This window comes from Hemicordylus capensis, chromosome 1 (genome assembly GCF_027244095.1).
Source record: "Hemicordylus capensis ecotype Gifberg chromosome 1, rHemCap1.1.pri, whole genome shotgun sequence".
Lineage (NCBI taxonomy): Eukaryota > Metazoa > Chordata > Lepidosauria > Squamata > Cordylidae > Hemicordylus > Hemicordylus capensis.
This window is the reverse complement of record NC_069657.1, coordinates 117,264,044-117,277,227: the sequence shown is the minus strand read 5'-3', so window position 1 is coordinate 117,277,227 and position 13,184 is coordinate 117,264,044. Positions and strand designations below refer to the sequence as shown.

General features: G+C 41.7%; 1 protein-coding gene and 1 non-coding gene across 10 annotated transcripts in view; both read right to left on the bottom strand.

Annotated features, from left to right (window-relative positions):
• Positions 1–2,685: 2,685 nt before the first annotated feature.
• EIF4G2 (eukaryotic translation initiation factor 4 gamma 2) overlaps positions 2,686–13,184 on the bottom strand; it is an 82,660-nt gene continuing 72,161 nt past the window's right edge. For 6 of the 9 annotated variants that reach the window (XM_053264722.1, XM_053264683.1, XM_053264703.1 and 3 more), the window contains exons 5-22: positions 12,249–12,351; positions 10,959–11,090; positions 10,803–10,869; positions 10,565–10,716; positions 9,649–9,759; positions 9,213–9,296; positions 9,010–9,108; positions 8,718–8,886; positions 8,443–8,603; positions 7,920–8,033; positions 7,293–7,418; positions 6,613–6,717; positions 6,314–6,529; positions 5,832–6,090; positions 5,094–5,298; positions 4,602–4,813; positions 3,752–3,873; positions 2,686–3,497 (exon numbers count right to left, since the gene is read on the bottom strand). In XM_053264722.1, coding sequence (XP_053120697.1) covers positions 3,432–3,497; positions 3,752–3,873; positions 4,602–4,813; positions 5,094–5,298; positions 5,832–6,090; positions 6,314–6,529; positions 6,613–6,717; positions 7,293–7,418; positions 7,920–8,033; positions 8,443–8,603; positions 8,718–8,886; positions 9,010–9,108; positions 9,213–9,296; positions 9,649–9,759; positions 10,565–10,648 — 2,133 coding nt within the window. In that variant the 5' untranslated portion in view covers positions 10,649–10,716; positions 10,803–10,869; positions 10,959–11,090; positions 12,249–12,351 and the 3' untranslated portion in view covers positions 2,686–3,431. The remainder of the gene's footprint in view (positions 3,498–3,751; positions 3,874–4,601; positions 4,814–5,093; positions 5,299–5,831; positions 6,091–6,313; positions 6,530–6,612; positions 6,718–7,292; positions 7,419–7,919; positions 8,034–8,442; positions 8,604–8,717; positions 8,887–9,009; positions 9,109–9,212; positions 9,297–9,648; positions 9,760–10,564; positions 10,717–10,802; positions 10,870–10,958; positions 11,091–12,248; positions 12,352–13,184) is intronic. The other 3 variants (XM_053264686.1, XM_053264693.1, XM_053264698.1) reach the window with 3 other exon arrangements.
• On the bottom strand, positions 7,696–7,880 carry LOC128341395 (small nucleolar RNA SNORD97). Its single transcript, XR_008314399.1, has one exon. It is a non-coding gene; the product is annotated as a small nucleolar RNA SNORD97 (small nucleolar RNA).

The window sequence follows — 13,184 nt, the reverse complement described above, 5'->3', positions numbered from 1 at the left end:
CTTTTGGGTACTCTAACTCTGATTTTGCCTTTGTCCATGACCAGTTTTCCAGCTATTTTATAATACAACATTGCTGTATGCACCCCATTTGAACTAATTCCCCCATACAAGTCAAAAGCATAATCACAAGGCATGGAAACAACCACGCATCTGAGTAAACATGTTAACTAACAGTCTCCAACTTGTGAACTGGTGGAGAAGCGAAAAGGTGTGCTGAAGATTTGCCAAAGTATGTATGAATTACTATGAACACAGGAACATAGGAAGCTGCCATATACTGAGTCAGACCATAGGTCCATCTAGCTCAGTATTGTCTACACAGACTGGCAGTGGCTTCTCCAAAGTTGTAGGCAGGAATCTCTCTCAGCTCTGTCTTGGAGATGCCAGGGAGAGAACTTGGAACCTACTGTAGGTGCTCTTCCCAGAGCGGCTCCATTCCCTAAGGGGGATATCTTACAGTGCAAACACTTCTAGTCTCCCTTTTGTATGCAACCAGGGTGGACCCTGCTTAGCTTAAGGGGACAAGTCATGCTTGCTACCACAAGACCAGCTCTCTTCCCTTGGGAAGGCTTAGACTCCATTCTGGGTAAGAGATCCCAAGGTCCAAACCTTGCAATGAAAATGTCTCTGATGTAGTGGGCAATCAAATATAGCTGATAGTGAAGAAGCACTACCTGATGGAATGAATGAGGGCAGGTGTCCACCTGGTGGGTAATGTGTGTGTTTGCCATGTATCATCTTCTTAGATAAACACATCCTTTCCTAAAACTGGGGTTGGAATTCTACTATGGGAGTAAATCAAATTGCAATTTGTTTTAGTCAGCTTATGCCGTGCAAAATTAGTTTTCTGACCACTTGCCCTGGGTCAACTGGCGGAAGCAGTGAGCTCCCCAACTTGTAAGACTGGTGTCTATGGCTACTAGTACTCTGCTTGGGTTCAGGAGGGTCCAGCCTCTGAAACGATTAGGAATGGCCCACCACCACCAAGGAAGAGCTGATGTGAGTCAGAGTGTGAATTTTGTCTCTGGATCCTGAGGAACTATTGGAGCGCTCATTTACTGAAGTGCTCATGGAATTGTATCAGTGCAGGCTACCAGAAGGCCTAAGAGGTACACTAGAGTTAGAAGACAAACAATCAATTTCCTATTACAGATGGACATAGTGTAATATCCTGCATATACAACTTGAGGAAAGTGAAACTGACTCAATTGAGTGCCTCCAGGTGGATTGATTTTTGAGATGGCAGACAATGGCTCTTGACCGAGTTTACAGGAAACATGTGGCTTTACAGAAGATTACTCTTGATAAAGAGTTTGCCAGAAACTTTTTCTTTGTAGACAGTTGAGTGTGATCTGCAGGTCCAGGAAACCATGATAATGGGGTGACAAAGAAGTAGGTTGTCCTAAAAAGTATGTGAATTCCCTTGAGATGCAGCTGTGCCACCAGTGATGCCATCAGCTGGTGAGTGTCCTGAGAGCTGAGGAGAGACCAAAGAGCATCTTGAATTGTAAATGGCAGCTGTTGTATATGAAGTGTGTGTGTGTGTGGGGGGGGGGGTGCTGGGGAATTGAGGATATTGAGAATAAGGATGTGTAAGCATGCTTCCTTAAGATTTATAGAGAAACAACACAGAGCCTGTGGTGCTTCTATGATGGAGCAGTTTTCATCTTGAGCTTGTGGCAGCAACCAAAGCAGTTTAGATACTGGAGATCCAATATAGCATCCCCAAAAGAGTTTAAAGAACAAACAAGATGACTGGAACTGAGTCATCACCTCAGTTCGCTCTCCTCTTAGTAAGAAATGTCAAAAGCTCCATCCATCAGGCAAAACTTTTCAATTGTGAAGGCATGCAATTGAGTCTGTCATAAAAATGATATAGAAAAAGATTGTGTAGGTTAGGTAGAATGTTTTAAGGCTTAGAATCTAAGCTGGTAGCTATCACTACATCATAGTACTCAGTTTTGTCAGTCTTAACCAACTGCAGATTTCATTGGAGATGTAGCACAGTTCATAGTTTTAGAAAGCATGTTCTTTTTGTGAGATATTAAGAACGCTGATTGAGAACTCAATACACGCAAAGCACTGCCATTTCATTAGAGACTAGAACTCTATTTACTAGGCTTTTTAAAAAAATACCCCCCACCCCTTTTAAGCTGGAATATTTGTGGTAGCAGTTATGGAGGCCTGGAAGCCCAGCAGCAACCAAGACCTAGATGCAGCTGGTTCCAGTGCTCCAGGGAGAGTGAAGAGGACTTGTGTAAAGGGGTATAGGGGAGAAAGACAGGTGGGTAGTTCCAACAGGCTTGGAGATTTCTGAACCGTGGAGGGAAGCTCTAACTGTTGGGTTCCCTCCCATAATTTATAGAATTCAATTCCAAGAGTCCCAGCACGCCTGTCAGAACTTTCCAACTGCACAGGCCTAAAATTTGGACACATCTCAAAAGAATTCTGATTCTGGAAGCATGAAAAAGTAGATGGTTCAACACCAATCTCCATTGAACCAAAAGGCTATTAAGGTCTGCGCCCTCCCCCAATTACCAGAAAAAGCCAATCTACACTCAGAAGTATTTGGATTTTCTGTGTGTATCAAGATTGGACAAGAGGGATCCAGAAGGCCTGCCAGAACTTTCCATTTCAGTATTTTTCTTTGCAAGGTATTAAGATAAGAGCCATTTTAGACAGACATTCAAGTATCACAATGTTTATTGATAGATACAAGTATATAAAATCAGGGCATGAACATGTCTTGATAAATTAAGTAGACTTAATTTCAATACTATAGGGACCAATTCAGTTTCTCACCATTTTGCTTCGCACCCACAAAGACCACTTCCAAGGGCATTTATCCACCTCCTTAAACTGATCATTTTTGTGCAAGTAAACCATGTTTCTTTTTTAAAAGACTTGTGCACTTGCCCAGGCTCAAAGATATTAAAATCTAGCACATAAAGCCCATTACTAGAGGTAGAAATACAGGCAATATACTATTACGGCAACCACCATCGATTACAGTTAAGGATTCTCTGTAACAACCAAATGGATAATCAAATATTGCAACAACTCAAGTATTACACTGAGCAAAGTGCATTTCTACAGTATTCAGTGTTGCTATTCAGTTTTCTAACAGACAGCCTATGGTAACTGGCATCAAAGAAGATCCTTACACAGACTGCTTCTGAACTTATGATGTAATTATTGCATGCTGCTAATACACTGTTATCTAAACATTAAAGATACTCTAAAATATTTTTATGGTAGACTATGATTAAGACGTACTACAAAAACCCTTATGCAGAAGCAAGTCCTATTGACCTACTGCTGCTTTAAATATTGTGAAAACATTACAGCGGAATGAGTTTTCGCAGTGGTTAGGTCAAATGCAGTTACATCATAGCAACAGTATGTTTGCACAATTTAAGGCTTTGGCTGGTTTAGTCAGCTTCTTCTTCAGATTCTTCTTCCTCAGCAGTTTCCAGCCAGGTCAGCCACTGGTTTACCTGCAATTAGGCCATTACAATATTAGCATATGTAAAGTCGGAAAGAGGGAGTATACGCCAAATTTATTTGGTCCTCCATGTGCCATTTTCAAAATTCTGACTTATACTGACCAACTTGTAGAAAGTATTTAGTTTGCTCACTTTAGGTGTGAATTTTTAAGAAGGGTCAAATGGGCTCATTTCCAAACTTTCAGAAATCAGGTGATTAAGCAACTCGAAGTATAGAGCTTGTTATAACAGCAAGACAAATCTACCTGGAACAAAGCTTTGCCCTTCCCTGGAAACTCTTGAGTAATATCTTCTTTCCATGCCAGAAAAGCTTCTTCTTCAATTATTTCCATATCATAGAAATGAACAAAGAAGCGCAGTAACATGCCTGAAGAGGAACAACAAAAAAATATAGTAATCTTCTCTGGTAGGGATAGGCCTCCGGAACGGCCTGGACCTGGGCGGTCCGGTTGGGGGGCTTTAAGAGCGGGTGGAGGGTTTACTTACCCCTCCCGCCTCTTTCTCATTCTGGTGCCATAAGTTTAGTAGTAATTGGGGCGGCAGGATACCGCCCTTTCCCCGCTGCTGCTCAGCAAAACTCCCAGAAGTCCTTTGTGCGTGTGTACGTCAGAGACGTGAAGCGCGCGCACGATGTGCGTGCAAAGGACTTCTGGGAGTTTTGCAGAGCAGCAGCAGGGGAGGGGCAGCAGGGAGATATCCTGCCACCTCAATTACTACTAACTTACAGCACCAGAACAGGAAAGAGGCGGGTGGGGTAAGTAAACCCTCCACCCACTCTTAAAGCCACCCCCCACCCCAGTGCTGGACCACAGTTTGGAAGTTCCGTGCACACTCCTATTCTCTGGTTGCCTTCCACAGCAACAATATTATGAAACCACCCCAATTTACTAGAAGGAGAAGACACCTTGTTTAGTTTCAACAATGCATCTAAAATGTGGTATCTTGCAAATACCTCTAGTCACTGTGCAGAGGCCATGTGTTAGGCAAGAAGTAGTTTCTTTAAACAAGTAACTGTCTATTGACAAGATCAAACTTCTGTTTCTTCCCTAGATACAGAATGGGGGAGCTGGTGGTGCAGGTGAAGTTTATTCCTACCTTTTGGAAAGTTGTTGTTGTAGCAGTGCACTTGGAGCGCATAGAGGGCACTCACTTGTAGATCAACATGGTCATGAAGGAACTTCTGCATTACTGGCTTAAAGGAAAGAAGCAGCTGTTTTTCTTGCTCTAACTGCTCTTTAGAAGGAGCAGATGAAGAATCCGGCTCATCATTAGGTGGGTTTACTTCACTAGAGATATACTGCAAGAAACTGAAATAAGAATGGGAATTTAACACAGTAGTAGAGATTTGGATAAGCTGTTTGTCAAGTACCTCCCCCTCCCTTTAAAGAGCAAGCTAAGACCTTGCAAAGGTCTTAGCCTGCAAAAGGACACTAAGGATCTCTTCATGTATTCAGGAGCAGAATGCACAATGGAAGCTACTCAAGATTCAAGAGAATCTAGGCATTAACTCATTACTGCAGGCTACATGTGGGCTTATTCACATTACCCTAACCCAACCAGTTCAAGCAAGCAAACTGGACATCTTACCTGGTCATCAAAATATTAACAAATCCCTTATCTACATGAAGTTTTGGTGAAATGTTGTCTTTAATCCATTTATAGATAGCTTGAGGGGATGGATCCAACTTTATTTGCTTTAATAGCTCTTTTTCCAGTTTTAGAAGTGGAAACAAGAAGCTAAGTCCTTTTCCTTCCAAGATCTCCAGCATACGATCTTTATTCTGGTCAATCTCTGCAACAAAGAGTTTCCAGAGTCACGGGAACATAGGAAGATGCCATATTTATTTATTTAGCTTACATTTACACAGAGAGACACTGACTGACCACTGGTCTATCTACACTGACTGACAGCAGCTTTCCAAGGTCTCAGGCAGAAGTCTCTCCCCGGCCTACTTGGAGATGGCAGAAAGAGAGCTTGGGATCGTCTGCATGCAGATGCCCCATCCCCTAAGGCAAATACTTTACAGTGCTCACACATGTAGTCTCTCATCCAAACACAACCAAGACAAACCTTGCTTAACAGAGGGGACAATTCATGCTTGCTACCACAAGACCAGCAATTCTCCCCATTTGTGAACTGAACTACTGTTGTGGTATTCTTGCTTTAGCTCACCATCTGAGAGAAATCATGCCTCCCACAAGTGTCAAATAGTAGAATTCAAACACTTAATTTCAGACTATTTAACTATAGAACATACCTCCCAACTATTTATACATTTGGACAATTGAAATTTTGTTAAAATAATCTGTATTTTGTTTCCTTACCTGGTAGCATCTTCTGCATATTGACTTTGCTCTGCTGGAAGAGTTCTGTTAACCATTCACGGTCCTGTAGCTTAGCTAATTGTTGAAGGCAAAGCAAAAAGAGGGGGAAATGGGTGCCACTTTCCAATGGTTGAGCCAGTTCTGAAATGCTCACTAGTTCCGAAATTATGGCACGGGCTGCAAACTGTGCTAGGTAGGATTTTACCAGAGGGATGTCCACCTCCAGTTTAGGACACTGGTCCAATACATTTAGGAATGCCTGAAGGGGGGCAAAAAAAGAACATTCGTTATATATGACAATTCCTTAAGCGCAAACATCTTGAGCTTAATAATATTTCAGATCTCATACATCTGAGAGACATCTTAGTTATAGAAAACTAGGGCAGGAAAACATCTATGACTAAACAATGAGATTCCAAATTACACACCAAGTATTCTTAGGCCACTTAACATTGAACCATGATTAGATTTATATACAGTACCTGCATGAAGCTGTCACTAGTGGCTATCCCCTCCTGCTTAAGTAAACTGATTAGTGCACTTGCTTTCTCTTTATCTTCATCTGAGCGGTCTAGCGATTGAAGTATTATTTTGCTTAGCATCTCAGGAAGAAAGTGTTTTGGTGCCCTCATTTCTCTCACACCATTGACAGCATCATTGGCATTTCCATTGTTCAGATACTCAGTCACAACAGCTTCCTGAAAAGGGAAAAGGTTTACTGTTTCCAATAACCTTACACAGTACTTAAAATCCTGATGTTTTAAGATTTTGTAAAACTTACTGTTAACTTGAGCAACTCTTCCTTAGAAGGTGGCGGTTTTTTGCTCGTCTTTGCAGGCTTTTCCTGGATTAGCGGTGGATTTGTCTTGAGACCAAGCTGAGGTGGCTTGAAGAGTGAAAGTCCTCATTAGAAAATGAACACAAGTAGCATGAAAGTACGTTTACTTAGAGAAACCAGCAGAATTGGGAGTTATAGGTGCTGGTGCATTGTTCACTATTTTGTACTGAACAGTTCTTATGATGGCTGAAGACTGGACCAGTAGGCTGCCAACAATGGTGGGTTGGAACACACAAACATTTCAAATTCTCAAACAAAAGCAAAATTCTACTGGTGAAATATTGCTTCTAAGGATGCTTGAAGGTTGTTACTTTCAGAAGACTGACTGGCCAATCCTAAGCATATTTACACAAAAGCAAATCTCACTAAGTTTACTTGGTCTTGCTCTTAAGTAGGTCAAAATGATGTATTGAAGAGGATGAGCTACTGCGGATTCTTGAAGAGTCTAGAGAGTATAGTGCCTTCAGGTCTTTTAACCATGGGCAGCAAGACAACATGCTTTCTCCACATGCTCACAGTTCCTCAAGCTTTCAGTACTCCATCAAAACCAAGCTAGAAACACCAACTACAATTGTAACTGGATTGAGAACTGTGTTTAAAGAGCTGGTTAATTAAATACCTACCTGTCCCAAAGGTGGTGTCTGAGTACGTGGTGGCTGTGCACTGGGAGGAATCATAGTTATCTGGGGCTGAAGCTTTGGCACTTGGTTTTTGTTTATGAGGAAAGATTGAGCAGGCCTCAGGCTAATCTGTGAATAGAGGAAGATGTCAGAATTCTTTAGCAGGGTTCAGTTGCCGTAGCAGTGAAAGTTTTACCTGGCCAGAGTGAGGCTGCATCTTACCCACAAATACATTAACTGCCTCAGTAACAACATGATTACTAGAGAAATTATGGATGTTTTAGGCTGGGGGGTGGGGAGAGGATAAGAGAGAAGATATCAGTTATCATAGCTTTTTACACCCCATCCAATACTTCACATTTTCAAGAAAAAAATTTCAACTGCTCCTTTTTAACTCAATAGGATACTGCCCTCATATCTCATAATCTTGCTCACAGGACACTGGCAACTCCAAGGAGGAAGGCAAAGGGAAGGGGTGGGAAAGAAGATAAGGGGAGGGAAAAAAGATATGAGAGAAAGTTCTGATAGAAGGCAAGAAGAGTTCCAGCATTGGTCCTCGTAATAACGCGTCTTGTTATAATCATCGGGCATTCTGTTTAGAACCAAGACTGTTCAGAGTAAAGCGTATACCTCATCTGCATTAAGCTGTCCTTTCTTAGAAAACCGTGGTGGCATATCCTTGGACTGCCCTTGTTGCTGGGACAGAAGTCCCTGATTCTGGTTATGATACAGCTGGCTTTGCCCCTATGGTCAAGAAAGCATGAGGGAGGTGAAGCACAACACATCAGTTGTTGCACTTGTACTTCAAGTACTCCACATACATTCCCACTACTCTTTACATCCACCACCACCCTATAAAGGTCAGTATTATCCCTTGAGACTGCTTGCTGAAGGCCACCTAAGTGTGTTAATGGCAGAACCCTCACCATCGTAGCACTCATGCATGAACTATGGTAGTTGCTTCAGAGATAATGTATCTGTGATGGAGAAGGCTGACTTGACTAGAGAGCAGAAGGAAGCAGTTGAAGATCCTTCATGTAGAGTTTGCAACCCAAATGTCTTGCTTAATACTGAACACATTTCTTTCCTGGAAGTTCCTTCCTAGAGGAATTTAAGAGACAAGCCAGTACCTGTGTTCACTAAGGTCACTTACCGGATTTTTCAAGAAGGATTTGCCTAGTTCTCCAAACTGGGATTGAGCAGGAGCCATGAGGTGTCCCCCATGGCCATTGAAAAGTTGATTTGACCGATGTCGCCCCATGGTGGGTGAAAATCTATCTTGGATAACTCCTGGACCAGTACCAATTCCGCTACCTATTGAAGAGACATACAAAGCCATGAAACAGAGGCCAAGTCAGAGCATCTTAACCCAAGTATTAAACATACCTTGACAAAATATATTGTCACTTCCTAAAGTGAAAGCATTACCAGGCATTTGTCCAAACATATCAGCAAGCCCTCCAAGTGGGTCCCTGTCAAGTTTCATCCTGGGTGGCATAAACGGTCCCTCCAGAAAGAAGTCACTTCTCATCCCTTGAGACATAGGAGGAGGAATAAAAACTCCCAGATCCTTAAAGACAAAATGTCCAACAGCATACTTTGAGTTAAGGTGTGGCAGATCCTAGTTCTACTCACCTTGTCATATTAGAATATGAACGAGATCTCAACTTCAAGGTTTTATCCATGTGTTACTATGTCATACAGTCAAGTCAATACTTACTTTCACTGCATCTTGACGGATTTGATTGATAGTCTTTGGTCCATTGTCAAGAAAAGCTTTGCGAGGAACCCAATGGTGTTCTCTCAACTCCACAGTATCCTTCAAGCATTAAAAAAAAACAAAAAATGGAATTTGAATTCAGGAGCAAAGACCAAATCCTGAGCACACCCATCTTGCCAAAATAAGCAAATGCATACTCTTACCTGCAGCAGGAAACGAATCCTTGCCGGCAATTCCTTACTCATCATCAAGGAGCGCATACGGGCAAAGTACTGATCCATTAAGGACTGTGGAGAGAATAAGGTCTAAATTCAGCTGGGTGAAGGACTTAAGAGAATAACAGATAATCAGAAATAAGCAAGCTGGCCAGACTGCCACCCAGCTCCTTATAGGTATTGCAGGGGACTTAAACTGGATGCTTCCACCTACAAGTCTAAATAGGTACTCTTAAGTGTACCTTTGTTCCAAATTTTTATTTGCTATACAACAGCTCTGCTATAAATTATAGGACTTTAAAATAGTATCATTTAAAATTGTGATACATGGTCTTCCCCTATATTGCTATATAGTTCTGCGCATGCACACTAAACATGAACATCAACACAGCGACTACATAAATGTGATTAGGAAAATGCTTGCCTTGGCTTTTGCATGGTCTAGTCGAGGTCCTACTGTCCTCATTATCTGACAGAGGCACTCCAAATCCTCTCCCATATCCTTGAGTTGAACTCTCTTCTTCTTTTCCAAAAGCTGAAATTTTAAGACAACACTTATATTAACAAAAGGGATTTTGGGGGAGGGGGTATTCAATAGCTTCTGCTCACCATGATATTGCTGTTTTATATTATGAATGCATTCAAAAGTTAATTACTGTATTTTACATGTTCCTTAATTTAAGGTATCATTGAAATATAATAAACCAATTCCTATCAAATTACGTTCTGGAAAATATTAGGGTTCCTTGGACATTTCTCAATGAGATTACCAGCAGCAGGCAAGCTTTCCTCCAGAAGTAGTGTTATCTTGAGATCTACAGCCATACTTGGTTCATATGGAACAGAGGCAGGACCTAACAAGTCTGGCTAGTACCGCAAACACTTCTCACTTACCCAAGAATATAATCCGGGATCTCAAGCTATGTGCCACGCTTATATGAGAGCCAGCGTGGTGTAGTGGTTAGAGTGCTGGACTAGGACCGGGGAGACCCCTCCCCCTGACCAAATCCCCATTCAGCCATACTAGCTGGGTGACTCTGGGCCAGTCATGTGTGTCTCAGCCTAACCTACTTCACAGGGTTGTTGTGAGGAGAAACTCAAGTATGTAGTACACCGCTCTGGGCTCCTTGGAGGAAGAGCGGGATATAAATGATGTAGTAGTAGTAATAATAATAATAATAATAGTCACACACACTTGAAAACCTCTACACTAGGCAATTTTCACTGGCAACACATGCACGTCTTCATCACATGTTGTGGTACAAAGCAAACTAAAACCTTGCCACATTGCTCAAGAATGAAGTTCTGTAGCTTATATGAAGCTTAAAAGAAAAACTTACTGTTTTGATGCACTTATGAAGGATAGATTCATGAATAAGATCAAGCTTGCCAAGTTCTCCAATGAATTTGATGTTTCCCAGCATCTTGATCTTAGCAATGGCTCTCTGTTCCTCCTCCTCGGGGAGGAGGGGGCCGTCATGCTTATCATAGACTAAACATAAGAGGAAAAAAAAGCTGTTGCTCTGCTTATTACATACAAGACGGAATGGAAATTATGTAAAAATTTGGAAATCTTACTATCAACATTTCTGGTGCGGTTTTCAAATTCATCCTGAAGTTTAGAAATTAAGAGGCGTCTGAATGTCTAGGAGCAAGAAGGCAATAACTTAAGTCTTGTCACAGCACAATACCAGTTCTCATTAACCTTTGCTTCAGATAAGAGGTAGTACTCACTGTGCTTTGCTTCTGTCCTGGATGACTCTCTGCTGATGGGCCATCAAAGTTGGGTGCATCTTCTGCCAGTCGCAGACATAGTTGAGCATATAGCGAGCTATATTTTGGCTCTTCAAGGGCTTTGTCTACGATCTAGAGAAGTATTTTTGTAAGCAATTTCAGAGGAGCAGAATACATATCTAAGTACTTTAATGGCAAATTCCATGTTGTTTAGTTAGCACATCAAAGACCAATGTTCATATCTGCAAGTTCAACATCTCTGAGCATTCCTTTCCAATGTTACAGCTGCTTTATGAACTTATAACCACAAGCACAAACTGACCACATTTTATTTACTAGAATCCAAACACTAACTTGCATTTATATGACTGTAGCACAGACGTGTCATATTAAAAGTAAAGAGGTGGCTTTTATTCTGCTTAGGGTATTGATCTGCCACAAACCATTAATGCAGAGACAGGCGGAACAGTGAAAAAGCTTTTGTTAATTTGTTTGCAAGACTGCTTGTAACAGCACTCGGCAAATCTGTCTGACTGCTTCCAAGCTAAAAACCGTGGGGCAACAGAAATATATTTAGGATACTGTCGGCTGAGATTTGACCTGCATTCAATCAAGTCCGACAACAGCTATAACAAGTGCATCCCACACTGATGACCTTTAGAAGGAACTATGCCAGTCTAAATCACTGTGCATAAATTTGCTATCTAGTCAGTCACCAACCCCACCTCACTGCATCTCAAACACAAAAGCTGCAGCTATAAGCATGGATTTCTACACAAAATAAAACTCAAAGTCTGGGTATTGGTTGCCTGGACTGCAGTGGCCACTACAAGGATACCAACCTACTCAAGCTGAAGTAGCCATGTCCAGTTCATATTGGTGCAATGCTATTTGCTATGATACAGTGGTACAACTATTATTTCAGATCATCATAAACACTTATACACACTGATAGAATTACTACACAAACAGGATTTTGCTAGTTAATTATTTTTGCAGAGTGCAAAATAGATAGTCAGTGCCCTTTTCCCAAAGTCAGTACAGTATTTGGGATGCATCAATATTATGAAGCCCTTGAAACAAGAGTCTGCCATGAGGAATGTTTCTGTTATACTGGGGGGCGGGAGGAGAGATTAGCTTTGCAGCTCCACCCTAGTATCTATATTCAGTTCCAGTTACATGGCTAATTCAATCTTGTTCCTACTTACTACACCAAAATCCTGCTATACCCCATTACACTGCAGAACCCACATACTTGTAGGTAGTTAATGTAAGTGCATTTTCGCTTACCAGCAGTATGATCCCCTTTAGGATGAGCTTAGACTCTACACCCACATTGAGGAGCTCAAGGCATAGCTTGTCAAACTTTTCAGGAGTAAGCTTATTTAATATGCTGCAAAAAAACCACAACAAGGAAACTGTCAAACTTCCCTTCCAAGATTCAATTTGCTGGTGTATTGTAGTCAAGGCTTTCCTGTTTTAACCTGTGTCGCACTGAGCTTGTGGTAGTGAAGCCTCCAATACTGAATGGGCGAGATGGCAAAGAATGTTGAGTTGCTCAAGAAATGGAAGAAGCTGCAATCCAGCGCATGTCAGTTTGACTGGGATGAAAACTTTACAATGGCAAGCTGAGAAGATCCCAGGATACAAAGTTAAGGGGCAGGGAGACCAGTGATGATGATATGAAAACGTACAGAGCAGGCCACAGCCTGGGGCAGAAAGGACCCAGAAGGAAGTATAGATGGAGACTGAAGAAGAAAGCACAACCAGCAGGGATGAAGCAAGAAAGGGTTGATCAGAGAGGGGTGTTCAAGTGTCTATGAGATTTAATAGAAAGAGAAGTGAAATAGGGAAAGAGAGAGAGAGAGAGAAAGAAGTGAATGGATCAAGAGACAGAATGACTAAGAAAAGTGAGGCAAAGCAGGCCATGTTCTGAAAAGCTGAAAGCCAAGAAACAAAGAGCTGAAGGATGGATAAAAGGAGAATGGAGGACAAAAAAAACCCCAAACACACACAGGCTTGGCACCACATACTATTGGAAAACAGTAAGTGAGCAAGCCAGGACATTTGAGGACTGTTGACCAGGAAGGCAAGGGAGCATATTGTTTCCAGCACAATTTGAAGAAGCCCATCAGCCATGTATGGCAGCCCACTAATGGCTCAATAAATCTTATGGCTTTGCTTTTTGCCAGGAACAAAGGACAAATGGGCCACAATTTGGGAAGG